General features: G+C 44.4%; 1 protein-coding gene across 1 annotated transcript in view; it reads left to right on the top strand.

Moving 5' to 3' along the window:
• Nucleotides 1-25,602, top strand: part of USP35 (ubiquitin specific peptidase 35) — a 51,679-nt gene that overhangs the window by 8,890 nt on the left and 17,187 nt on the right. Inside the window, exons 2-7 of the mRNA XM_036895508.2 lie at nt 113-795; nt 1,747-1,879; nt 3,431-3,560; nt 3,973-4,074; nt 5,662-5,820; nt 9,900-10,093. Of these exons, the coding sequence (XP_036751403.2) occupies nt 123-795; nt 1,747-1,879; nt 3,431-3,560; nt 3,973-4,074; nt 5,662-5,820; nt 9,900-10,093 (1,391 nt within the window). The 5' untranslated portion in view covers nt 113-122. The remainder of the gene's footprint in view (nt 1-112; nt 796-1,746; nt 1,880-3,430; nt 3,561-3,972; nt 4,075-5,661; nt 5,821-9,899; nt 10,094-25,602) is intronic.

Here is a 25,602-nt window from a genome sequence, read left to right as displayed (position 1 = left end):
AACTGAGGTCCAGAAAGGCAGAGTTGCTCGGCCCAAGCCTCAGTACACAGGGGACCACAGGGGGAATTGCACCTGTCGGGTAGTGTGTGACTCTGCACCTTGTCCCCCGCAGCGCGGCCGCCATGGACAAGATCCTGGAAGCGGTGATGACGTCGTCATACCCGGCAAGCGTGAAGCAAGGGCTGGTGCGGCGTGTGCTGGAGGCGGCGCGGCAGCCACTGGAGCGGGAGCAGTGCCTGGCGCTGCTGGCGCTGGGCGCGCGCCTCTACGTGGGCGGCGCGGACGAGCTGCCGCGCCGCGTGGGCTGCCAGCTGCTGCATGTGGCCGGCCGTCACCACCCAGACGTCTTCACCGAGTTCTTCAGCGCGCGCCGGGTGCTGCGCCTGCTGCAGGGCGGCGCCGGCCCGCCAGGCGCCCGAGCGCTCGCCTGCGTGCAGCTGGGCCTGCAGCTGTTGCCCGAGGGGCCCGCGGCGGACGAGGTGTACGCGCTGCTGCGGCGCGAAGTGCTGCGCACCGTGTGCGAGCGGCCGGGGCCCGCAGTCTGCGCGCAGGTGGCGCGGCTGCTGGCGCGGCATCCGCGCTGCGTGCCCGACGGCCCGCACCGCCTGCTCTTCTGCCAGCAGCTGGTGCGCTGCCTCGGCCGCTTCCGCTGCCCGGCCGAGGGCGAGGAGGGCGCTGTGAAGTTCCTGGAGCAGGCCCAGCAGGTGAGCGGGCTCCTGGCGCAGCTGTGGCGCGCGCAGCCCGCTGCCATCTTGCCCTGCCTCAAGGAGCTCTTCAACGTCATCTCCTGCACAGGTGCGTGTGCGCCGCGGGTGCAGACTTCTGCTTGACGTGCCCGCGTAGAGGTGTGGTGTGAGTGTGCGAAAGGCTAACACGGGTGCGGGAATGTGTTGTTCTTCCTTAGTTAGCAGGCCTGTGTGAGTGCCTTCGATGGGTCCTATCCTGTGGTGGGTGCTGGGCACGCAGACTGCCTGGTGTGAGAGAAGGATGCACCTGGATCAGTCTGTCCAGAAGGAGGACGAGGGGGCTGAGTGAGGCAACAGGAAGGGGGTCATCATGCCCTTTGGGTCAGGTGGGTTTCATAGAGGTGTTGACTTCTGAGCCAGGTCTTGAGAGCTGGGCAGGCAGACGTGAAGTTCCAGGGATGTGATGGAGCCTGTACATGTCAACTCTGAAACTTAAAATGTTCCTTCCATTGACAGCTGTGCAACTTGGCCTAGAAAAAAAATGTCTGAAATAAGATCTGTGCTGTCCATGATTATAGGGCTGTTCCAGGGAAAGGAAAGGCAGGAGAAAGAGCCTAGGCCAGGTGTTTAAGGACCTGGGTCTATATAATTGGACAACCAATTGGGAACTAAATGTTCTTTCTCACCTCTAGAGTGTTCTTTATGTGGTTCTGCCTAGAATGTCCCACTTCTCCCTGTGTCACATAGCCCTCTTACCTCTTCTTGCCAGCTCCAGTTACCCCGTCTAAAGGCCTTGCCCATATGTACACAGTTGGGGGTCAGTGCTTTTCTCTGTTCCCAGCACAGGGTTGGGCTCAAAGCAGTGCCAGTGAAGGTTTATTGAGTGAATGAGCTAAGATGGGATCAGACGTTGGGATGCTCTAAGGAGGCTAACAGGTAGCTGTGATAAGCTCTTTGCAGAGGCCTAATGTAGCTCCTTGGCAGCATGAGGGCGTGGGTGATGGGGAGGCAGGGGCCTACCTGCCCTGATAAATAAGCTCAGCCTAGCCTCCTGTTCCAGAGGAGGAACCGCCATCTAGTGCCCTGGCCAGTGTGGTCCAGCACCTCCCATTGGAGCTCATGGATGGCATTGTCCGGAACCTCAGCAATGATGACAGCGTGACGGACTCCCAGATGCTGACCGCCATTAGCAGGTGGGCCGGGGGATGGTCAGGTCTCTCTCCCTTCTAGAAGTCCCTTCTGCTGGGTGGGGTTGCTGGGCTACATTTGGTGTCAGAGGACCTAGGGCCTCATGCTTGTTCATTCATCCATCCTTTTTGAGCCCTGCCCTGTGCCTAGTCCAGGGCTGGGTGTGGGAGACACAGAGAGCCTTGCCCTAGTGATATTCTCAGGCTGAGTACCAATTGTGTGACCCTGGAAAAGTCAGTGAACTCTCTGAGCCTCAGTTACCTGCTCTGTAATAGCAAAGGTGGCATAAGAAGTTGTTGGGCTTCCATGGGGTCATAATAGAAAGCGAGAGTACTTTACAAAGTGCTTTCTGAGTTTGGTAAGTATGATAATGGAGTTTGGGAGCTTTTCAGCTCACAGAGCTCTTGCGCATCCCCCACCTCACTTGAATGTCATCGCACCTGTGATCTAGCCATACCTGCCCTCGAGTGATCTCAGAATATGCCTCCTACCCTCCTACCTGCAGGCCTTTGGCTCTGCAGACCCCATCCATCTGGCATGCCTCCCCCTGCCATTCTTTCCATACCCGTGTGCAGATCCACCGTCTCCATTGGGCCTTCCTGGATTCCTTGTCTTTAGTTGGTAAGAGCATGGGCTCTAGAGGTCAGCTGCCCGAGTTCAAGTGTTGGCTCTACCTCTTCTTGCCTGTGTAGCTTTGGGAAGGTTACTCAGACTCTTTTTGCCTTGGCTTCCTCAACTATAAAATGTTTTATAATTGAATCCACCTTACAGGATTATTGTGAGGATTAAATTAGATAAGATGAGGTAATATGTGTAAAGTGCCTAGAACAGTGCTGTGGTAGCTATAGTTACCATAATTAGTATTCTTCATTCTCTCCTTGTTCTGCCTCTTTATAGCACAGCCTACTGGGCATAAAAATAATGATAAAAGTGATGTTTTCTGGAGCACCTACGGTGTGGCAACTTGATGCTCAGTGCACCCAGGCATTGTGCTGTGGGGCTCTGGGTGATTAATATGTGCAAGGCAGATAGAGCAGTGCCTGGTGCCGAGTGAATACTATGTGTTAGCTGTTGTTATCTGTTTTAATCCATACCACAATCCTGTGAGGTAGGTATTATCTCCATTTAACAGAGGAAGAAACTGAGGCTAGAGGGAATTAAGTGACTTGCTCCAGGTCACAAGTAAGGGTTTGCTGGAGCCAGAGCTTATGGCCTGGGGACAGGGCTCCTCCTGCAATTGGGCTTTATGGTCCAGGCAGAAGCAGTGAAAGCCCCATTCCGCCACTGCAGCCCATCATGTGGGGGTGAGATTTTGGGTACTGAGAGGGCCTAGCTCCCTGCCTGCTGGGCTGGGAGCCCCTGTCCCTGTGAGATGTCTGTGCTGGGCTTGTCTGCAGGTCTCAGAGGTGTCTTGTTCATTCCACAGACCCCAGGCCTGCCCTGTGCAGGTGGGAGTCAGTGTGGGGTCTCAAGACATTATGGTTAGTCCCCAGGCTACCCCCACCCAGGCATTTGGGCTTCCCTGATCCTTGTGTCATTGTCACTCCCCTCACCAGGATGATCGACTGGGTGTCATGGCCCCTGGGGAAGAACATTGACAAGTGGATCATTGCACTACTGAAGGGCCTGGCTGCCGTTAAGAAGTTCAGCATCTTGATTGAGGTTTCACTCGCCAAAATTGAGAAGGTTGGTAGGCCCCTGTCCTAGCCCCAGCTTTTGGCCTTGCCCACTAGACTAGTGCCAGGGGCAGTGCAGGTCTGGGAGGTAAAGTATCTGGGCTCCCACCCAGCTTGCTGTGACCTGGGACAGTTCACTGCCCCTCTCTGGGCTTCAGGTTCTCACCCATTCCTTCCTTTGCACATTTAAGAATGTATGTCTGTCACTTTGGTCTGTCCATCCATTCATGCATTAGGTATCTGTCTAATGTCCATTTGGCCATCTGTTCACTACCCAGTTCTGTGAGCAGCTCCATGTTCTTGCTCCCGCATGGGTCTGCTACTTCAACTCCGGTGTCTCTGACCTCCTCTTAGGCCTGTGGCTGCACTTGGCCTTGGGCAGCCCAAGTCTGGGGGTCTCCTGACCAGTGACTCTCTTTCAGGTTTTCTCCAAGCTTCTGTACCCCATTGTCCGGGGAGCCGCCTTGTCTGTGCTCAAGTACATGCTCCTGACTTTCCAGCACTCCCATGAGGCCTTCCACCTGGTAAGGGCTTCTGTGTGCTGTCCCAAGGATGTGCAGCCCTGCTTCCCCCACTGGTCTGGCTGGAGGCCAGGCATGCTGTCAATGTTGGTGGTTGAGGCTTGAAGCCCAAGACCTCAAAGTCCTGGATTTAGGGCTGGAGGAGACTTGAGGCCCCATTTTACAGATAGGAAATAGGCCAGAGAATTTGTATGGCTTTCCTCTGGGCCCACATTAGACTGGCAGGCCTATGATAGTGACAACTAATATTCCTCAGGTGCCAGCTATGTGCCAGGCACAGTGCTACCCAGTGTTAAAAACAGTGCATGTACTCATTCATTTAACTCCCAGAACAGACCCAAGAGGGGAGGGTCTATCAATTTCACTATTTTTCAGTTGAGGAAGCTGCAGTTGAAGGGAGGTTAGTCACTTGTCCCAGACGCACAGATGCTGAGTGGTATCGGGCAAATTCTGGCCAGGTTGATCTGACTCCTGACACAGCGTCCTTCCCACACCCTGCTGCACCCAGCACCCGGTGGCCTGGCCTCCAGCCCAGGGCCCTTTCTGCCATCTTTGGGGTCCTCCTCTGGGAAGGATGGCCTGCAGCCCTGGAGGGCTGCCCTCCTCCTGCCTGCCTTGCCCAGACCCGCAGATGGAGCCCTAGGTTCTCATAGCTCCTGGTTGGGGCAGAACCTCCCTGCTTCCCAATTTGCTGCAGTGGGGAAAATTACAGAATCAGGGATTGAGGTGCTTGATTATGAGTTCCAGCTCTGCCATTTGCCAGATGTGGTGACTTTGGGCCAGGCACTTATGTCCCAGAACCTGAAACAGCAGTAAGCCCTTGGGGTGGTAGGACAGGATTCCAGGATATGATGACTGTTAAGAGCCTGCAACATACTAGGGATTCAATAGATATTTCTTTCTTTCCACCCTTCTCCTGGGTCCCCTGCTCCCAGTCTCTGTAGCCTGACTCTGGGACCCCCTGGGCTTGAAAGTTAACACTCTGTAGCACAGAGGAAAGAAACGGGCTTTGGATTCACAGACCTGGTTCAAATACCAGCTTCTGCAGCAACCCATGGCGAAGTCCTTGGCAAATTACAGAACCACTCCAACTTCAGTTTTTTCATGTATGAAATGGGGATAATAATCGCTGTATGAATTCATTGTGATGATGAAGCCTTGACATGTGTTTGGTGAAAGAATGGTGGCATTTGCTCCTGGAGGCTGCCACCCATGCTCTGCCAGGGCTGCCCACCCACTGGCTCCAGTGCGGTCCCGGCCTCTCTCCTGGGTGGGCAGCGGAGCTCTGCTGTCACACACCCTCAGGCTCTTTGGGCAGGTCCATTGGCTGAGGCTTAACAGCGGGCGCTTGGACTCCAGTCTTTGCTCAACTGTGAGGTGGGAATTAAACCATTTAACAGATGATGAGACTGAGGTGGGGGATCCAAGGTCACCGATCTTGTAGAAGAAGTCACCTGTCTGCAGAGCTCAGAGCCCCATGTGGGCAGACCTCCCTGCCTCCGGGAGCTGTGGTGTTTTCAGCACTGACCCAAATCCCATGTCTTGGGCGGGGAGCCAGGTGCTGAGCCTAACCCTGCTCTGCCCTCACAGCTGCTCCCCCACATCCCCCGGATGGTGGCCTCTCTGGTCAAGGAGGACTCCAACTCGGGGACCAGCTGCCTGGAGCAGCTGGCGGAGCTGGTCCACTGCATGGTGTTCCGGTTCCCAGGCTTCCCGGATCTGTATGAGCCTGTCATGGAGGCCATCAAGGTGAGAGACATTCCCCCACTGCTCCCTCACCTTGTTCTGACAAGGCCATAGTACAGGTTAGTGGCAGCCCCTATCATATGGTCCCTGGCTGTCTCCCATTGCCTCCCCCAGCCCACCCTGTGCTTCAGGCACGCAGAGCCACCTGCCGTTCCCACAGATCCTTTCTCATGATTGCCCTGAGCCTTCAAATATGCCATTTTCTGTAACTAAACCCTTCTCTTGTTCTGCCTAGATAGCATATCCTCCTACTAAGCCCTGCCCTTTACGGCTCTGCTCAAGTGTTACCTGCCTCAGGAAGCCTTCCCTGACAACTCTGGGTACCTCCTCTTCCCCCAGGCTGGGTCAGGGCCTTTCTGGGCCCCAGTGCAGGCCTCTGTCACATGTTGTCACTGTCTGTGTGTCTGTCCCCCCGAAGACTGAGCACTCCAGAGCAGGGAGTGTTTACAACTGTTCACATGACTTTACTGACGCCCTGCTCTGTGTCAGACCGGCTGGCAACTGGGGGCACAGGATGAGGCAGACTAAGTCTCCTCCACTGAGGAACTTGCAGCCCAGTGGAGGGACAGACTTAGAAGTAATTGACATAAGCAGCTTAGGCAATGCCTTTGAGGGTTGGCCCAAGAGTACTGGGGAACCAGAGGAGGGAGAGAGCTTCTTCAGTTAGAGAGGAGGGTGCAAGGAGGATAGGGCTTCTAAATGGGGCTTGTTAGGTTGCTGGGACAATAGCTAACATTTGTAGAGAGTGCCACATTTGACAGTGTTTTCCCTTGTATTTTGTCTTCCAATGCTTACAGAAAACTTGTGAAGTGGGTACTGTTACTTGTTTCACAGATGAGGAAAATGAGACTTGGAGAAGTTTGGTGACTTGTGCCAAGTCACAGAGGTAGTGAGAGACACAGCCGGGGCCCAGGTTGCTGAGCCCTTTCCCAGTGGCTGCTAGAGAGGGTGAACCATGTCCAGGCAGGTGGCAGCCCTTTCAGAACCTCTGATCTGACTTCCGTTTCTGTAGCATAGCAGATAGGTAACCTGAAGAGTGTTCTACTGCAGAATACCTAGAAATACTTGTTAAAACATAACAGACATCTTTCTAAGTACATAGCTGAGCTTGCAAGAAAGTAATGGGGAATCCCCAGGGGCCCAAAAGGAAGAGAAAATTGAACTCCAGAATGGTAAGTGAGAGATGATGCATTTTTTGCCCTGGGGTGGGCAGGGAAGGTAGGTGAGATGGCCCACCTCAGTCACTAAGGGGCTTGAGCTGATGGGGACAGGAGGTGAGGCGTTAGGCCTGCCCCCAGCAGGAAGTTAGTGCCAAGAAGCCCATGGAAGCCAGCTCCCAAAAAAGCCTTTACCACTGGCAAAGAGTGTTTTAGAAAAATATACACACCCAAATAGACATCAAGGAAACTTTCCTGGCTTGGTCTGGGCTTTGGATTGGGAAAAAAGACATTTGTAATCACTGGCCTGCTCTTGTGGGGTTAGGTTTTCAAATTTTTATCATCTTTGGGGTTAAGCTGTGACACTGATGTTAAAAGTACTCATAAACTTGAAATACCATGGGAAACTGAAATGAAACTGCTTTCAAGCCACAAAGGTAAAGATCTACTAAGGATGAGTGTATAATTAAAAAATTATAAAACACAAAGGATCAATCCACCATGGTGAGAATTTATAGATACAACAAATAAAATGTCTGGCATTTACTTGGGTCTCTTAGTTTTCCCAGCTTACCATGAGAAAGCTTTTTACTAGTCAGAGCTGACCTGTAATAGAAGTAGCTGCCTTGTTCAATCATGAGCTCCCTGTCCCTGGAGGTGGATAAGCAGAGGAGACAGGACTTCCACTTTTTGGAAGTGACTGTTTCCTGCCAGCTTGAGGGTTTCTGGTGGGAAGAGACCATGTCATTTGGATCTCTGGGCCCAGTGAACACTGAGTGAGACCCAGGCTTTGCACACCAGGGACTATGGCTTAGTCCAAGGGACAAGGTGAGTCTGCAAATACCTGGTTCACTAGGTGTAGGGAGTTAAGCTTTATAAGCCACATGGAGACAGTGTTGGGATACTAGATGAGAAGATCCTGGGAAGTCTTCTGGAGAAGGGGGTGTAGGAGTTAGACCTTGAGGGACGGGGACTGGCAGGAGGAGACCACTCCCGACGAATTGGACGGAAAGGATGTGAGTGGGAACGTGCTGGTCCAGTTTGGCGGTAGTGCCAGTGGAGTGGAAGGGAGGTCAGAAAGGTCAGCAGAGTGGAGGGCCTTGAAAACTGGTCTGAGTGATGCCGAGTGACCCTGCTTAATCCAGCAGATCTGGGCTTCGCAAACATTTCATCTGAAGTACTTGACTGCAGAGGAAGGGACTTACCCCAAGCAGCCTGACACAATCTCAGAGTTGCTCTAGAATCTCACTTTACCTCAAAGATTCCACTATATACTTCATATTTAAAAATATTTGTTTTAACATAAATATTTTTTCCCTTGAATGTTAGAGAATACAGCCCCACGAAGATGAGCTACATTTGTCTGGTGGCTTTGAATACCTCTTGGTGCAAGCCAGTTTGAGAGGCAAGGCCACAAAGTATTCATAGGATTTTATTGTTTATAAGATTCTTTCACATGTGTTCAGTCCTCTCACATCCTTCTGGTTGACATACTCCCCAGTTTCCCTGGGAGCTGTGGTCCTTGCCAAGGGAGCCATTGTAATCATATTTCTAGTAATATCAGGAGTTTGAGAGTTACTTGGCAGTTTTATTTTCCTGAGAGGATAAAGTTTCTTTCTTTGGGAAAAATGACATTTGGTGTTTTCCACTGTGGGTATTTTTGCATCTTTTGTGTGTGCATGCATGTGCGTGTGTGCAGTTCTGTCTGTCTGCCTTCTAGTCCTTACTGTGTGGCGTGGGGACTGCATAGGGGCTAATAGGGGGTAAAAGAAGGGACTAAGAAGATAGTGACTAGAAGATACTTCTTTTCTTTCTTCTAGCAGCTCCTGTATTTTTTATCTGTGAGAGGTGACTGACTAATCAGATACATTATCTGATTGATGATCACGGGAAATGAGTGAGCGAATGTGTTAAACACTATTTTGCTATGGGGAGTGTGTTGGGGGACTAGGGCTATCAGGGCTAATCTGGTGTGAGGCTCTGGAGCCTTGTAGGAATCCAGCCTTGTAGGAATCTTTGTGCTCATGATCTGGAAATAAGAACAGGGCAGAGGAATTGTTACAATGTTGCTTAAATCTACTAAGGAACTCTGTATTATGCTTAGGTGTTTTTCCCTAAAATATATAATTAGAACTAGTACTTGGTAATATTCCTTCACGTACAGCTTTAATGTAAAAGGATAATGAGTGGGAAAGCATGCTAATCCTCAAGCCTTTGACCAAGGACCCTTACCTCAGACCCCTGGTCATCCCACCATCCTGTCTGTAGGATCAAGTTCTGGGGTGGGGAGTGACTAATTAAAAAGCTGACTCTGCAAACCTAAAAGTTGAAGGTAAAATGGGGAGCATCTTTGTGTGTAAGCACCATGGAAGTAGAGTGCCAAAGTGATAGATGATAAGAGTTTAGTGAAGAAACAGGCCCAGGGAGGTTAGCTGACAGAGTCGGAGAGGCTCCACTCAACCACAGCCAGACAACCAGGGAGGACAAGAGTCAGGAGCAGGACTTAGATCTTGACCCTGCTGGATCTGGCTGGTGGGCTGGTGTTCTCATTGCTTGGAGTCTGTCATATCCTGGGCTCTTCTAAGAACACACAGATTCTTTGCTTACTGTGTGTGTGTGTGTGTCCCTGGAAAATTCTTTTCTCTGTGTGAGTCTTAGATTTTTTCTTCTATAAAATGGGGATCTTACCACCTTCTTAAGGCAGTGGTGACATGAAAGATCATGTAGAAGGCCCACATGTCACAGTGAGAACCTAGAATGAGTTTGGAAGCAGGGGCTGTTCACACATCTCTCTAGAACATTTGAGGATTGGTGTGTTTGGGTAAGTGTGGGGTAGGCTGTGGTTGAAGAAGGCTTCTCAGGGGAGGTGATATTTTTAGAGCTGACCCTGTTCTCCACTGTCCTGCTGGCTTGTTCCCTCCATAGGATCTCCATGTTCCCAATGAGGACCGCATCAAGCAGCTGCTGGGACAGGATGCCTGGACCTCGCAGAAGAGTGAGCTGGCTGGCTTCTACCCCCGGCTCATGGCCAAGTCAGACACCGGCAAGATTGGTTTAATCAATCTGGGCAACACGTGCTATGTGAACAGCATTCTTCAGGCCTTGTTCATGGCTTCCGAGTAGGTGCAGCTTTGGAATTCCCTGTTTGCTACTGCTTCTCTCCTTTGAGCTCTCTGGTGTGTGGGGGTGGAGATGGGGGTTGGAGAGGGTGGTCCTGGTTTGCATTGCCAGCATAATTCCTTGAGGTGTCTGGGTACTGGAAGGACGGGTGAGAGGTCCCAGAGGGCTCCAGACCAGATGGGAACTTCAGATTGGGGTGTCAGGAGCTGGGCTGCACTGGGAAGGTCTGCACTGGGTTGGTCGACATAACAGATTTTCCCCCTAGAGTTCATGGGAGTGGATTGTGTCTTCCAGAGTAGAATTCCCACTTACTCTGGTATCAACACCCCTCCACTTTCACTAAAACAAACAAAATCTTTATTGTCGGTGGCTGTCTATTCACGTCCAGCTTGCTTAAAAAATCACTCACGGTTTTAGCCATAGAAGTAGGTATTTTTCCCCCAATTTTCTTTTTGTCTGTGTGTTTTAAAATGCATAGAACATAAAACTTACCATATTAACCATTTTTAAGTGTACAGTTCAGTGGTGTTAAAAGCATTGATGTTGTGTAAACATTACCACCATCCATGTCTATAACTCTCTTTGTCTTGTGAATCTGAAACTCTGTACTTAGGAAACAACTTCCCATGTTCCTATTCTCTCCCCGTAGCTTCTGGCAACCCCATTATACCTCTGTCTCTATGATTTTGTAATCACAAAACTCATGTAAGTGGAATCATATGTATATGTGTTTGGCTTATTTCACTTAGCAGATGCCCCCACGGTTCATTCATGCAGCAAATTGCAGAATTTCCTCTGTGATGCTGAATATTCCATTGTATATATATAAATCACATTTTGGTAATCTGTTCATTGGTCAGTGAACAGTCGGGTTGCTTCCACATTTTAGTTATTATAAATAATGCTGCTGTGAACATGGGTGTACAAATATCTCTTCAAGACCCTGCTTTTGATTCTTTTGAGTGTATACCCAGAAGTAGAATTGCTGGGTTATATAGTAATTCTATTTTTCATTTTTTAAGTAAACTCCATACTGTTTTCTATAGTGGCTGTACCCTTTTACATTTCCACCAACAATGTACAAAGGTTCCAATTCTGCACATCCTCACCAGTACTTTTCTGTTTTTTTTTTTTTTTTTTAATAGCAGCCATCCTAATGAGTGTGAGGTGGTATCTTGTAGTTTTGACTTGTATTTCATAAGGATTAGTGATGTTGAGCATCTTTTCATGTGCTTATTGGTGATCTGTAAATTTTTGGAGAAATGTCTGTTCAAGTTCATTGCCCATTTTTTAATCTGATTGGTTTTTTTGAGTTTTACAAGTTCTCTGTATATTTTGGATATGAATACCTTAGATGCATGATTTTAAATATGTATATAAATATAAAATATATAATGTAAAATTTATTGTAAAAAATATAAAATTCCTGTCATTCTATAGGTTACCTTTTTACTCTGGATAGCTTTTTTTTCTGTTGAAAGAGGTTGCTTTTATTATATTTTGAGATGGAATTGATTTAACATTGATTTCAGGTATATGATATAATCATTTGATATATGTATATATCATGAAATCACCTCAGTAAGTTTAGTTAGCATTCATAGCCACACAGTTATAAATTTTTATTATATTGAAAACTTTTAAGAATTACTTTTCTAGCAACTTTGAAATATGCAATATAATATTAATTATAGTCACCATGCTGTACATTACATCCCAGGACTTATTTTTTTTTATTTTTTATTTTTTATATTTTTTATTTTGGTATCATTAATCTACAATTACAGAAAGAACATTATGTTTACTAGGTTCCCCCCTTCACCAAGTCCCCGCCACATACCCCTTCACAGTCACTGTCCATCTGCATAGTAAGATGCTGTAAAATCACTACTTGTCTTCTCTGTGTTGCGTAGCCCTCCCCGTGCCCCCCATGGTATACATGGTATACAGGAGCATGGGATACATGCTAATCGTAATGCCCTCTTTCTTTTTCCCCGCCCTTATCCCTCCCTTCCCACCCATCCTCCCCAGTCCCTTTCCCTTTGGTAACTATTAGTCCATTCTTAGGTTCTGTGATTCTGCTGCTGTTTTGTTCCTTCAGTTTTCCTTTGTTCTTATACTCCACATATGAGTGAAATCATTTGGTACTTGTCTTTCTCCGCCTGGCTTATTTCACTGAGCATAATACCCTCTAGCTCCATCCATGTTGTTGCAAATGGTAGGATCTGTTTTTTTCTTATGGCTGAGTAATATTCCATTGTGTATATGTACCACTTCTTCTTTATCCATTCATCTACTGATGGACATTTAGGTTGCTTCCATATCTTGGCTATTGTAAACAATGCAGCAATAAACATAGGGGTGCATCTGTCTTTTTCAAACTGGAGTGCTGCATTCTTAGGGTAAATTTCTAGAAGTGGAATTCCTGGGTCAAATGGTATTTCTATTTTGAGCATTCTGAGGAACCTCCATACTGCTTTCCACAATGGTTGAACTAGTTTACATTCCCACCAGCAGTATAGGAGGGTTCCCCTTTCTCCGCAACCTTGCCAGCATTTTTTGTTGTTTGTCTTTTCAATGATGGCGATCCTTACTGGTGTGAGGTGATATCTCATTGTAGTTTTAATTTGCATTTCTCTGATGATTAGCGATGTGGAGCATCTTTTCATGTGCCTGTTGGCTATCTGGATTTCTTCTTTAGAGAACTGTCTATTCAGCTCCTCTGCCCATTTTTTAATTGGATTAATTGCTTTTTGTTTGTTGAGGCGTGTGAGCTCTTTATATATTTTGGATGTCAATCCTTTATCGGATCTGTCATTTATGAATATATTCTCCCATACTGTAGGGTACCTTTTTGTTCTATTGATGGTGTCCTTTGCTGTACAGAAGCTTTTTAGCTTGATATAGTCCCACTTGTTCATTTTTGCCTATGTTTCCCTTGCCCGGGGAGATATGTTCATGAAGAAGTCACTCATGTTTATGTCCATGAGATTTTTGCCTATGTTTTTTTCTAAGAGTTTTATGGTTTCATGACTTACATTCAGGTCTTTGATCCATTTGGAGTTTACTTTTGTGTATGGGGTTAGACAGTGATCCAGTTTCATTCTCTTACATGTAGCTGTCCAGTTTTGCCAGCACCATCTGTTGAAGAGACTGTCATTTCCCCATTGTATGTCCATGGCTCCTTTATCAAATATTAATTTGCCATATATGTTTGGGTTAATGTCTGGAGTCTCTATTCTGTTCCACTGGTCTGTGGCTCTGTTCTTGTGCCAGTACCAAATTGTCTTGATTACTGTGGCTTTGTAGTAGAGCTTGAAGTTGGGGAGCGAGATCCCCCCACTTTATTCTTCCTTCTCAGGATTGCATTGGCTATTCGGGGTCTTTGACAGTTCCATATGAATTTTTGAACTATTTGTTCCAGTTCATTGAAGAATACTGTTGGTAATTTGATAGGGATTGCATCAAATCTGTATATTGCTTTGGGCAGGATGGCCATTTTGACAATATTAATTCTTCCTAGCCAGGAGCATGGGATGAGTTTCCATTTGTTAGTGACCTCTTTAATTTCTCTTAAGAGTGTCTTGTAGTTTTCAGGGTATAGGTCTTTCACTTCCTTGGTTAGGTTTATTCCTAGGTATTTTATTCTTTTTGATGCTATTGCAAATGGAATTGTTTTCCTGATTTCTCTTTCTATTAGTTCATTGTTAGTGTATAGGAGAGCCACAGATTTCTGTGTGTTAATTTTGTATCCTGCAACTTTGCTGAATTCTGATATTAGTTCTAGTAGTTTTGCAGTGGAGTCTTTAGGGTTTTTTATGTACAATATTATGTCATCTGCAGATAGTGACAGTTTGACTTCTTCTTTACCAATCTGGATTCCTTGTATTTCTTTGTTTTGTCTGATTGCCATGGCTAGGACCTCCAGTACCACGTTGAATAGCAGTGGGGAGAGTGGGCATCCCTGTCTTGTTCCCGATCTCAGAGGAAAAGCTTTCAGCCTCTCACTGTTCAGTATGATGTTAGCTGTGGGTTTATCATATATGGCCTTTATTATGTTGAGGTACTTGCCCTCTATGCCCATTTTGTTGAGAGTTTTTATCACGAATGGATGTTGAATTTTGTTGAATGCTTTTTCAGCATCTATGGAGATGATCATGTGGTTTTTGTCCTCCTTTTTGTTGATGTGGTGAATGATGTTGATGGATTTTCCAATGTTGCACCATCCTTGCATCCCTGGGGTGAATCCCTCTTGGTCATGGTGTATGATCATCTTGATGTATTTTTGAATTCGGTTTGCTAATATTTTGTTGAGTATTTTTGCATCTACGTTCAACAGGGATTTTGGTCTGTAGTTTTCTTTTTTGGTGGGGTCTTTGCCTGGTTTTGGTATTAGGGTGATGTTGGCTTCATAGAATCAGTTTGGGAATATTCCCATCTCTTCTATTTTTTGGAAAACTTTAAGGAGAATGGGTGTTATGTCTTCTCTGTATGTCTGATAAAATTCCGAGGTAAATCCATCTGGCCCGGGGGTTTCGTTCTTGGGTAGTTTTTTGATTACTGATTCAATTTCATTGCTGGTAATTGGTCTGTTTAGATTTTCTGTTTCTTTCTGGGTCAGTCTTGGAAGGTTGTATTTTTCTAGGAAGTTGTCCATTTCTCCTAGGTTTCCCAGCTTGTTAGCATATAGGTTTTCATAGTATTCTCTAATAATTCTTTGTATTTCTGTGGGGTCCGTCATGATATTTCCTTTCTCGTTTCTAATTCTGTTGATGTGTATTGACTCTCTTTTTCTCTTAATAAGTCTGGCTAGAGGCTTATCTATTTTGTTTATTTTCTTGAAGAACCAGCTCTTGGTTTCATAGATTTTTTTCTATTTTATTCTTCTCAATTTTATTTATTTCTTCTCTGATCTTTATTATGTCCCTCCATCTGCTGACCTTAAGCCTCATTTGTTCTTCTTTTTCCAATTTCGATAATTGTGACATTAGACTATTCATTTGGGATTTTTATTCCTTCTTTAAATATGCCTGGATTGCTATATACTTTCCTCTTAAGACTGCTTTTGCTGCATCCCACAGAAGTTGGGGCTTTGTGTTATTGTTGTCATTTGTTTCCATATATTGCTAGATCTCCATTTTAATTTGGTCATTGATCCATTGATTGTTTAGGAGCATGTTGTTAAGCCTCCATGTGTTTGTGAACCTTTTTGCTTTCTTTGTACAATTTATTTCTAGTTTTATACCTTTGTGGTCTGAAAAGTTGGTTGGTAGGATTTCAGTCTTTTGGAATTTACTGAGGTTCTTTTTGTGGCCTCGTATGTGGTCTATTCTGGAGAATGTTCCATGTGCACTTGAGAAGAATGTGTATCCTGTTGCTTTTGGATGTAGAGTTCTATAGATGTCTATTAGGTCCATCTGTTCTAGTGTGTTGTTCAGTGCCTCTGTGTCCTTACTTATTTTCTGTCTGGTGGATCTGTCCTTTGGGGTGAGTGGTGTGTTAAAGTCTCCTAAAATGAATGCATTGCATTCTATTTCCTCCTTTAATTCTGTTAGTATTTGTTTCACATATATTGGTGCTCCTGTATTGGGTACATATATGTTTATAATGGTTATATCCTCTTGTTGGACTGAGCCCTTTATCATTATGTAATGTCCTTCTTTATCTCTTGTTTCTTTCTTTATTTTGAAGTCTATTTTGTCTGATACTAGTATTGCAACACCTGCTTTTTTCTCTCTGTTGTTTGCATGAAATATCTTTCTCCAGCCCTTGACTTTTAATCTGTACATGTCTTTGGTTTTGAGGTGAGTCTCTTGTAAGCAGCGTATAGATGGTTCTTGCTTATTTATCCATTCTATTACTCTGTGTCTTTTGATTGGTACATTCAGTCCATTTACATTTAGGGTGACCATTGAAAGATATGTACTTATTGCCATTGCAGGCTTTAGATTTGTGGTTACCAAAGGTTCAAGGTTAGCTTGTTTACTACCTTACTGTCTGACCTCACTTGCTTATTGAACTGTTATAAACACAGTCTGATGATTATTTCTTTCCCTTCTTTTTCCTCCTCCTCCATTCTTCATATGTTGGGTGTTTTGTTCTGTGATCTTTTTAGGAGTGCTCCCATCTAGAGCAGTCCCTGTAAGATACCCTGTAGAGGTGGTTTGTGGGAGGAAAATTCCCTCAACTTTTGCTTGTCTGGGAATTGTTTAATCCCTCCTTCATATTTAAATGATAATCATGCTGGATACAGTATCCTTGGTTCAAGGCCCTTCTGTTTCATTGCATTAAATATATCATGCCATTCTCTTCTGGCCTGTAAGGTTTCTGTTGAGAAGTCTGATGATAGCCTGATGGGTTTTCCTTTGTAGGTGACCTTTTTATTCTCTCTGGCTGCCTTTAATACTCTGTCCCTGTCCTTGATCTTTGCTATTTTAATTATTATGTATCTTGGTGTTGTCCTCTTTGGGTTCCATGTCTCGGGAGTTCTGTGTGCCTCCGTAGTCTGAGCAACTATTTCCTCCCCCAGTTTGGGGAAGTTCTCAGCAATTACTTCTTCAAAGACACTTTCTATCTCTTTTTCTCTCTCTTCTTCCTCTGGTATGCCTATAATGCGGATATTGTTCCTTTTGGATTGGTCACACAGTTCTCTTAATATTGTTTCATTCCTGGAGATCCTTTTATCTCTCTCTGCATCAGCTATGCGTTTGTGTTCTCTGGTTTCTATTCCATCAATGGCCTCTTGCATCTTATCCATTCTGCATATAAATCCTTCCAGAGTTTGTTTCACTTCTGTAATCTCCCTCCAGACATCTGTGATCTCCCTCCGGACTTCATCCCTTAGCTCTTGCGTATTTCTCTGCAGCTCTGTCAGCATGTTTATGATTTTTATTTTGAAGTATTTTTCAGGGAGACTGGTTAGGTCTGCCTCTGTAGATCCTTTCTCAGGTGTAACTATCTTGCACTGGACCAGATTTTTTTGCCTTTTCATGGTGATTGCAGTGGCTATAGGCAGGTTGCGGGTGTGTCAGCTGGGGGAAGAAAGTCCATTCCTGCTTGCTGGATGCCTTGCCCTTCTCTGCTGCCTGTGAAGGCTACCTGCACTCTTTTAGCAGCCACTGGGTTAATCTCCTAAGGTGTTGTGGGTGGGGTGACTCAGAGCAGCGTGGAGCCCTGTGGGGAGTGGGAGGCATGCCACATGAGCTCCTCCGTGCTAGCAGCGACCCTGTCGGGCAGCTGTGTGACAGCAGCGGCCTTTGGGTCTGGCCCAGGCGGCTGTGCTTTGGGCTTGGATTCCAGTCGGCTCCTGGGAGTGCGCCTGCTCCCTCTGGCTCTGCTGCCAGTGCGCGTGGGGCTTTTCCACGCAGGCTTCTACCGGGCTCTGGCTTCACTGCCACCAGTGCGTGTGAGCCGCGCCTGGGCTGTCCGATTGCGCCGCTGCAGGCTAGCCCTGCGGCGCATGGATCTGCTCTCAGTTCCTTCTAGTGCTTCCGCCCCCTGTGCGTGCTCCCACTCTCCTGCTACTGGGCCCATGTGTCGGGGTCCGTGCCAGTTGGAGGAATGACTGGCAGGCTGCCTAGTCCTGTGAGGGCTTCAGAACTGCACTGCCTCCATTTAGGGTGCCTAAGTTTCCCCGATATTCCCAGCTGCCGGGACAACTTTGTCCAGCTATGGGGTCCCTGTCTCTTTAAGACTTGCAGAAAGCACTCACTTTTCTTTGTCTCACGGGCACCGGTTGCAGGGACCTGCCCACAGGTTTTGCTTTTCCATTACTCTAATATCCAGCACCCCGTGCACCTTGTGTCTGCGTTCTGGGTACAGATTTCTAGAGCTGGTTGTTTAGCAGTCTTGGGCTTTCACCCCCTCCCCATTCTGACTCCTTTCTTCCCGTCAGGTTTTGGGGTGGGGGAACGTTTGGGTCCCGCCTGGCCGCGGCTTGTATCTTACCCCCTTCATGTGATGCTGAATTCTCGCAGATGTAGATGTATCCTGGCTGTTGTACTGCATCCACTGGTGTCTCTTTTAGGAATAGTTGTATTTATTGTATTTTCATAAATACATATGTTTTGGGGAGGAGATTTCCTCTGAACTACTCATGCCGCCATCTTCCTGTGATCTCCAGCCCCAGGACTTATTTATAACTGAAAGTTGTACTTTTCATTCATTCATTCATTCATTTATTTAGGTATCATTAATCTACAATTACATGAGGAACATTATGTTTACTAGACTCCCCCCATCATCAAGTCCCCCCTACATACCCCTTCACAGTCACTGTCCATCAGTGTAGTAAGATGCTATAGAATCACTACTCTTCTTCTCTGTGTTGTACAGCCCTCCCCGTGTCCCCCCACCTTACATTATGGCTGCTAATAGTAATTCCCCCCTCCTTTCTTTTTCCCCTTATCCCTCCCTTCCCACCCACCCTCCCCAGTCCCTTTCCCTTTGGTAACTGTTAGTCCATTCTTGGGTTCTATGAGTCTGCTGCTGTTTTGTTCCTTTAGTTTTTGCTTTGTTCTTATACTCCACAGATGAGTGAAATCATTTGATACTTGTCTTTTTCCATCTGGCTTATTTCACTGAGCATAATACCCTCTAGCTCCATCCATGTTGTTGCAAATGATAGGATCTGTTTTCTTCTTATGGCTGAGTAATATTCCATTGTGTATATGTACCACATCTTTATCCATTCATCTACTGATGGACACTTAAGTTGCTTCCATTTCTTGGCTATTGTAAATAGTGCTGCGATAAACATAGGGGTGCATATGTCTTTTTCAGACTGGGCTGCTGTATTCTTAGGATAAATTCCTAGAAGTGGAATTCCTGGGTCAAATGGCATTTCTATTTTGATCTTGTTGAAGAACCTCCATACTGCTTTCCACAATGGTTGAACTCATTTACATTCCCACCAACAGTGTAGGAGGGTTCCCCTTTCTCCGCAACCTCACCAACATTTGTTGTTGTTGTCTTTTGGATGATGGCGATCCTTACTGGTGTGAGGTGATATCTCATTGTGGTTTTAATTTGCATTTCTCTGATGACTAGCGATGTGGAGCATCTTTTCATGTGTCTGTTGGCCATTTGAATTTCTTCTTTGGAGAACTGTCTGTTCAGCTCCTCTGCCTATTTTTTAATTGGATTATTTGCTTTTTGTTTGTTGAGGTGCGTGACCTCTTTATATATTTTGGATGTCAACCCTTTATCAGATCTGTTATTTATCAATGTATTCTCCCATATTGTAGGATGCCTTTTTGTTCTATTGGTGGTGTTCTTTGATGTACAGAAGCTTTTCAGCTTGTTATAGTCCCACTTGTTCATTTTTGCTTTTGTTTCCCTTGCCCGGGGAGATATGTTCATGAAGAAGTCACTCATGTTTATGTCCAAGAGATTTTTGCCTATGTTTTTTCTAAGAGTTTTATGGTTTCATGACTTATATTCAGGTCTTTGATCCATTTGGAGTTTACTTTTGTGTATGGGATTAGACAATCATCCAGTTTCATTCTCTTACATGTAGCTGTCCAGTTTTGCCAACACAAGCTGTTGAAGAGGCTGTCATTTACCCATTGTATGTCCATGGCTCCTTTATCATATATTAATTGACCATATATGTTTGGATGAATATTGAAGTCTCTGTTCTGTTCCACTGGTCTATGGTCCTGTTCTTGTGCCAGTACCAAATTGTCTTGATTACTGTGGCTTTGTAGTAGAGCTTGAAGTTGGGGAGCGAGATACCTCCTGCTTTATTCTTCCTTCTCAGGATTGCTTTGGCTATTTGGGGTTGGGCTCTCTATTCTGTTCCATTGATCTTTGTACCTGTTTTATGCCAATACCATACTGTTTTGATTACTATAGCTTTGTAATATAGTTTGAGACAAGGGAGTGTGATACCTTCAGCTTTGTTCTTCTTTCTTAATTGTGTGTTGTTTATTTGGGGTCTTTTTGTTTCCATTCAAATTTTAGAATTATTTGTTATAATTCTGTAGAAAATGATTGAAATTTTGATAAGGGTTGCATTGAATTTGTAGATTGCTATGGGTAGTATCGACATTTTAACAATATTAGCCCTTTCATTCCATAAACACAGTCTCTTTTCATTTATTTGTGTCTTCTTAAATTTCTTTTATCAGGATCTTAAAACTTTCAGTGTACAGGTCATTTTCCTTCTTGGTTAGATTTATTCCTAGGCATTTTATTCTTTTTTGATCTGATTATAAATGGGATTGTTTTCTTGCTTTCTCTTACTGGTAGTTTTTTATTAGTGTATAGAAATGTAGCATTTCTATATATTGATTTTGAATCTTGAAATTTTACTGAATTAATTACTTCTAACAGTTTTTTTGGTGGAGTTTAGGGTTTTCTATATATGTCATATGCAGATAGTGACAATTTTACTTCTTCCTTACCAAATTGTATGACTTATATTTCTTTGTCTAACTGCTGTGGCTAGGACTTCAAATATTATATTGAATGGAAGTGGTGAGTGGGTATCTTGTTCTTGGTTTATATTTATTTATTTTTAATTTAATTTTTAATTCTTTTATTAAGGTATCATTGATATACAGTCTTATGAAGGTTTCATATGAGGAACATTGTGGTTACTACATTCACTCTCAAGTCACCCCCTCCACATACTCCATTACAGTGACCGTCTATCAGCATAGTAAGATGCTATAGAATCACTACTTGTCTTCTCTGTGCTATACTACCTTCCCTGTGCTCCCCCTACATTATGTGTGCTAATCATAATACCTCTTAATCCCCTTATCCCTCCCTACCCACCTTACCATTCCCTTTCCCTTTGGTAACCAGTAGCCCATTTTTGGGTTCTGTGAGTCTGCCGCTGTTTTGTTCCTTCAGTTTTGTTTTGTTGTTTTACTCCACAAATGAGTGAAATCTTTTGGTACTTGTCTATCTCCACCTGGCTTATTTCACTGAGCATAGCTCAGTCCATGTTGTTGCAAATGTTAGGATTGTTTTCTTCTTATGGCTGAATAATATTCCATTGTGTATATGTACCACATCTTCTTTATCCATTTTTCTACTGATGGACACTTAGGTTGCTTCCATGTCTTGGCTGTTGTAAATAGTGCTGCAATAAACATAGGGGTGCATATGTCTTTTTGAATCTGGATCTTCTTTTCTTTAAGTAAGTTCCTAGGAGTGCAATTTCTGGGTCAAATGGTATTTCTATTTTTAGTTTTTTGGGGAACCTTCATATTGCCTTCCACAATGGTTGAGCTAAACTACATTCCCACCAGCAGTGTAGGAGGGTTCCCCTTTCTCCACATCCTCACCAGCATTTGTTGTACCTAATCTTTTCTATGTTTGCCATCCTAACTGGTGTGAGGTGATGTCTCATTATGGTTTTAATTTAAATTTTCCTGATGATTAGCGATATGGAGCATCTTTTCATGTGTCTGTTAGCTATATGAATGTCTTCTTTGGAGAACTGTCTGTTCAGATCCTCTGCCCATTTTTTAAATGGGGTTATTTGCTTTTTGGGTGTTGAGGCATGTGAATTCTTCATATATTTTGGATGTTAACCCCTTATTCCATATGTCCTTTATGAATATATTCTCCCATACTGTAGGATGCCTTTTTGTTCTACTGATGGTGTCCTTTGCTGTTCAGAAGTTTTTCAGTTTGGTGTAGTCCCATTTGTTCATTTTCGCTTTTGTTTCCCTTGCCCAAGAAGATGTGTTCAGGAAAAAGTTGCTAATGTTTATATTCAAGAGATTTTTGCCTATATGTTCTTCTAAGAGTTTTATGGTTTCATGACTTACATTCAGGTCTTTGACCCATTTTGAGTTTACTTTTGTGTTTGGAGTTAGACAATAACAATATTTCATTCTCTTACCTGTAGCTGTCCTGTTTTGCCAACATCAGTTGTTGAAGTGGCTGTCCGTTCCCCTTTGTATGTCTATGGCTCCTTTATCATATATTAATTGGTCATGTATGTGTGGGTTTATTTCTGGACTCTCTGTTCTATTCCATTATTCTATAGCTCTGTTCTTGTGCCAGTACCAAATTTTCTTGGTTACTGTGGCTTTGTAGTAGAGCTTGAAGTTGGGGAGCATAATTCCTGCACCTTTATTCTTCCTTCTCAGGATTGCTGTGGCTACTTAGGGTCTTTTGTAGTTCCATATGAATTTTAGAACTATTTGCTCTAGTTCGTTGAATAATGCTGTTGGTATTTTGATAGGGATTGTATTAAATCTGTAGATTGCTTTAGGCAGGATGGCCATTTTGACAATAGGAATTCTTCTTGCCCATGAGCATGGGATATATTTCCATTTATTGGTGTCTTCTTTAATTTCTCTCAAGAGTGTCTTGTAGTTTTCAGGGCATAGGTCTTTCACCTTCTTTGTTAGGTTTGTTCCTAGGTATTTTATTCCTTTATATGCAGTTGTAAATGGAATTACTTTAGAGATGGTTTGTGGGATGTAAATTCCCTACTTTTGGTTATCTGGAAATTGTTTGATCCCCACTTCAAATTTAAATGATAATCTTCTGGGTAGAGTATTCTTGTTTGGAGGCCCTTCTGTTTCATTGCATTAAATATATCTTGCCGCTCCCTTCTGGCCTATAATGTTTCTGCTCAGAAGTCTGATGATAGCCTGATGGGTTTGCCTCTGTAGGTGATCTTTTTTCTCCCTCTGCCTTCTTTTAATAGTCTGTCCTTTTCCTTGATCTTTGCCATTTTAATTACTATGTGTCTTGGTGTTGTCTTCCTTGAGTCTCTTGTGTTGGGAGATCTGTGCACTTCCATGGCCTGAGAGACTATCTCCTTCCCCAGATTGGGGAATTTTTCAGCAATTACCTCCTCAAAGAGACTTTCTATTCCCTTTTCTCTCTCTTCTTCTTCTGGTATCCATATAATGCGAATATTGTTCACTTGGATTGATCAGAGAGTTGTCTTATATTCTTCTGTTCCTAGAGATCTTTATTTCTCTTTCTGCCTCAGCTTCTTTGTATTCCTGTTCTCTAATTTCTATTGCATTTCCCATCTCCTCTCCCTCTTCTAGTCTGTTTTTAAATCCCTCCATTGTGTGTTTCATTTCATATACTGTATTTTTCAAAGTGTCTATCTCTGTCAAATTCATTCTTTAGATCTTGAATATTTTTCTGTAGCTCTGTTAGCATTTTTATGATTTTTATTTTGTAATCTTTTTCAGGAAGATTGGTGGTTTCACTTTCACTGAGCCCTCTTTTTGGTGTTTGAGGAATTTTGGATTGAACAAGGTTCTTCTGCTTTCTCATAATCCTACTGGATAATGTGGAATACTAGCTTTGTGTAGGCAGTGCCCTCTAGTAGCCAGAAGCTCTACTCTTCAGAGCTGCCCAGCACCTGGCGCAATGGTGAGGGTCATAGGTGAGTGGCACTGGTGCCTGCTGGCAGGAAAGGCCTCTTTCCTCCTTCCTGGCTGCAGTGCCTTCCTCCACTGTGAGGGCCAGTGAGCCACACATGCAGGGAGCAGCCTATGTGATACTCCCCTGTAGCTACCCTAGGTGGGGCTGCCCTCTGGCTGGCCTGGAGTGATGGCAAGGGTTGCAGGTGAGCCATTCCGGTGCCTGCTGGGAGGAAAGAGCTCTTTCCTGATTCCTGGTCACAGTGCCTGCCTCCACTGTCAGAGCCAGTGAGCTGAGCTTGCATGGAGCAGCCCTCTGTGTTAAGCCCCTGTTGCTGCCATAGGTGGGGCTGGCCTGGCACAATGGCAGGGGCAGCAGGTTTGTGCACAGGTGTTGGCCAGGAGGAAAGAGTGACAAGCTGTGTATCACGGTGGAGGAAACTCAGGACTGTTTTACCAGCTGGGGGCGATGGAGCACCTGCAGCTCCTGAAAGTTCTGAACCTGCTGGGCTGAGTGTACGAGGACAATTTTGTTCACCTGTCCCTTCTCCTGAGCAGCAAGCTCTGTGTAATCCTTGCTCCTTTAGCAGCTCTCTCACTGTTAGGAAGTCTTTCAAAGCTCCTGCCTTTCTTTTTTCCCAGGGAAGCTGTTTATGGGAACCTGTTCTCCACAAGCAGCTGGAATCTCAGTCTCTCCGAGTATTCTGCCTGTCTTTGCTTTCCAACCTCTCTAATCTTCAGAGGACCATGCAATGTGGATTTGTGCTCTTGTAGTAGATCTCCAGGGCTGGGTATTTAGCAGTCCTGGCCTGCTACTCCCTCCCCACTCTGTTTTTCTTCTTCTTGCCAGGCACCTGGGGTAGGGAGAGGGCTTGGGTCCTGCTGGATGGCAGCTTTGGTACTTTACCCATTTCTGTGAGGTCTGCTCTCTTTTTTTTTTTTTCCAGATGTAGGCTGGCCATTGCAATCTTCTTCTGGTCACTCTTTTAGGATTAATTGTATTTGCTGTATTTTTGTGTTATATGTGGTTTTGGGAGGAGATTTCTGCCTCACTTCCTATACCACCATCTGTTTCCACTGCTTTTTCCTCTTGTTCTTGATTTTTAAAAGGAAAACTGTCAGCTTTTGTCACTGCATATGATGATAGCTGTGGGTTTGTCATATATGCCTTTATTATGTTGATATATATATTTCCTCTGTGCCCACTTTGTTGAGAGGTTTTATCATGAAAGATGTTGTATTTTGTCAAATCATTTTTCAGCATCTATTCAGATGACCATATGGATTTTACTTTTGGTTTTGTTAAAGTGGTGTATCACATGGATTGATTTGTGTATATTGAACCATCCTTGTATCCCTGGCATAAATCCCACTTGGTTGTGGTGAATGATCCTTTTTATGTATTTTTGAATTAGGTTTGCTTATATTTTGTTAAGGATTTTTGTATCTATGTTCATGGAGGATATTGGTATGTAAGTTTGTTTTTTTATAGTGTCTTTAAGGTGATGATGGCCTCAAATGAATTTGGAAGCTTTCCTTCCTCTTCAATATTTTGGCATAGTTTGAGAAAGATAGGTAGTAACTCTTCTTCAATGTTTGGTAGAATTCAGCTGTGAAGCCATCTGGTTTTAGACTTTTGTTTGTTGGGAGTATTTTGATTGCCACTTAATTTATTCTAGTCATTGGTCTTTTCAGATTTTCTATTTATTTTTGGTTCAGTCTCAGGAGATTATATGTTCATGGGAATTTATCCACTTCTAGGTTGTCAAATTTGTTGGCATATAATATTTCATAGTAATCTCTTATAATTGTGTTTCTGTGGTGTCAGTTTTAACTTCTCTCTCATTTCTGATGTTATTTAAAGCCCTCTTTTTCTTGATGAACCTACCTAAAGGTTCGTCAATTTTGTTTATCTTTTCAAAGAACCAACTGTTAGTTTCTTAGATCCTTTGTATTGTTTTTTTAGCCTCTATTTCATTTATTTCTGCTCTGATCTTTGTTGTTCCCCTCCTGTTAACTTTGAACTTTGTTCTTCTTTTTTTGGTTCCTTTAGATGTAGAGTTAGATTGTTTTAGATTTTTCTTGTTTCTTGAGGTAGGTCTGTAATGCTATAGACTTCCCAGTTAGAATTGCTTTTGCTGTATCCCACAGATCTT

This window comes from Manis pentadactyla, chromosome 9, assembly GCF_030020395.1.
Source record: "Manis pentadactyla isolate mManPen7 chromosome 9, mManPen7.hap1, whole genome shotgun sequence".
Lineage (NCBI taxonomy): Eukaryota > Metazoa > Chordata > Mammalia > Pholidota > Manidae > Manis > Manis pentadactyla.
The sequence above is the reverse complement of the archived record's forward strand: the minus strand, read 5'-3'. Positions and strand labels throughout refer to the sequence as shown.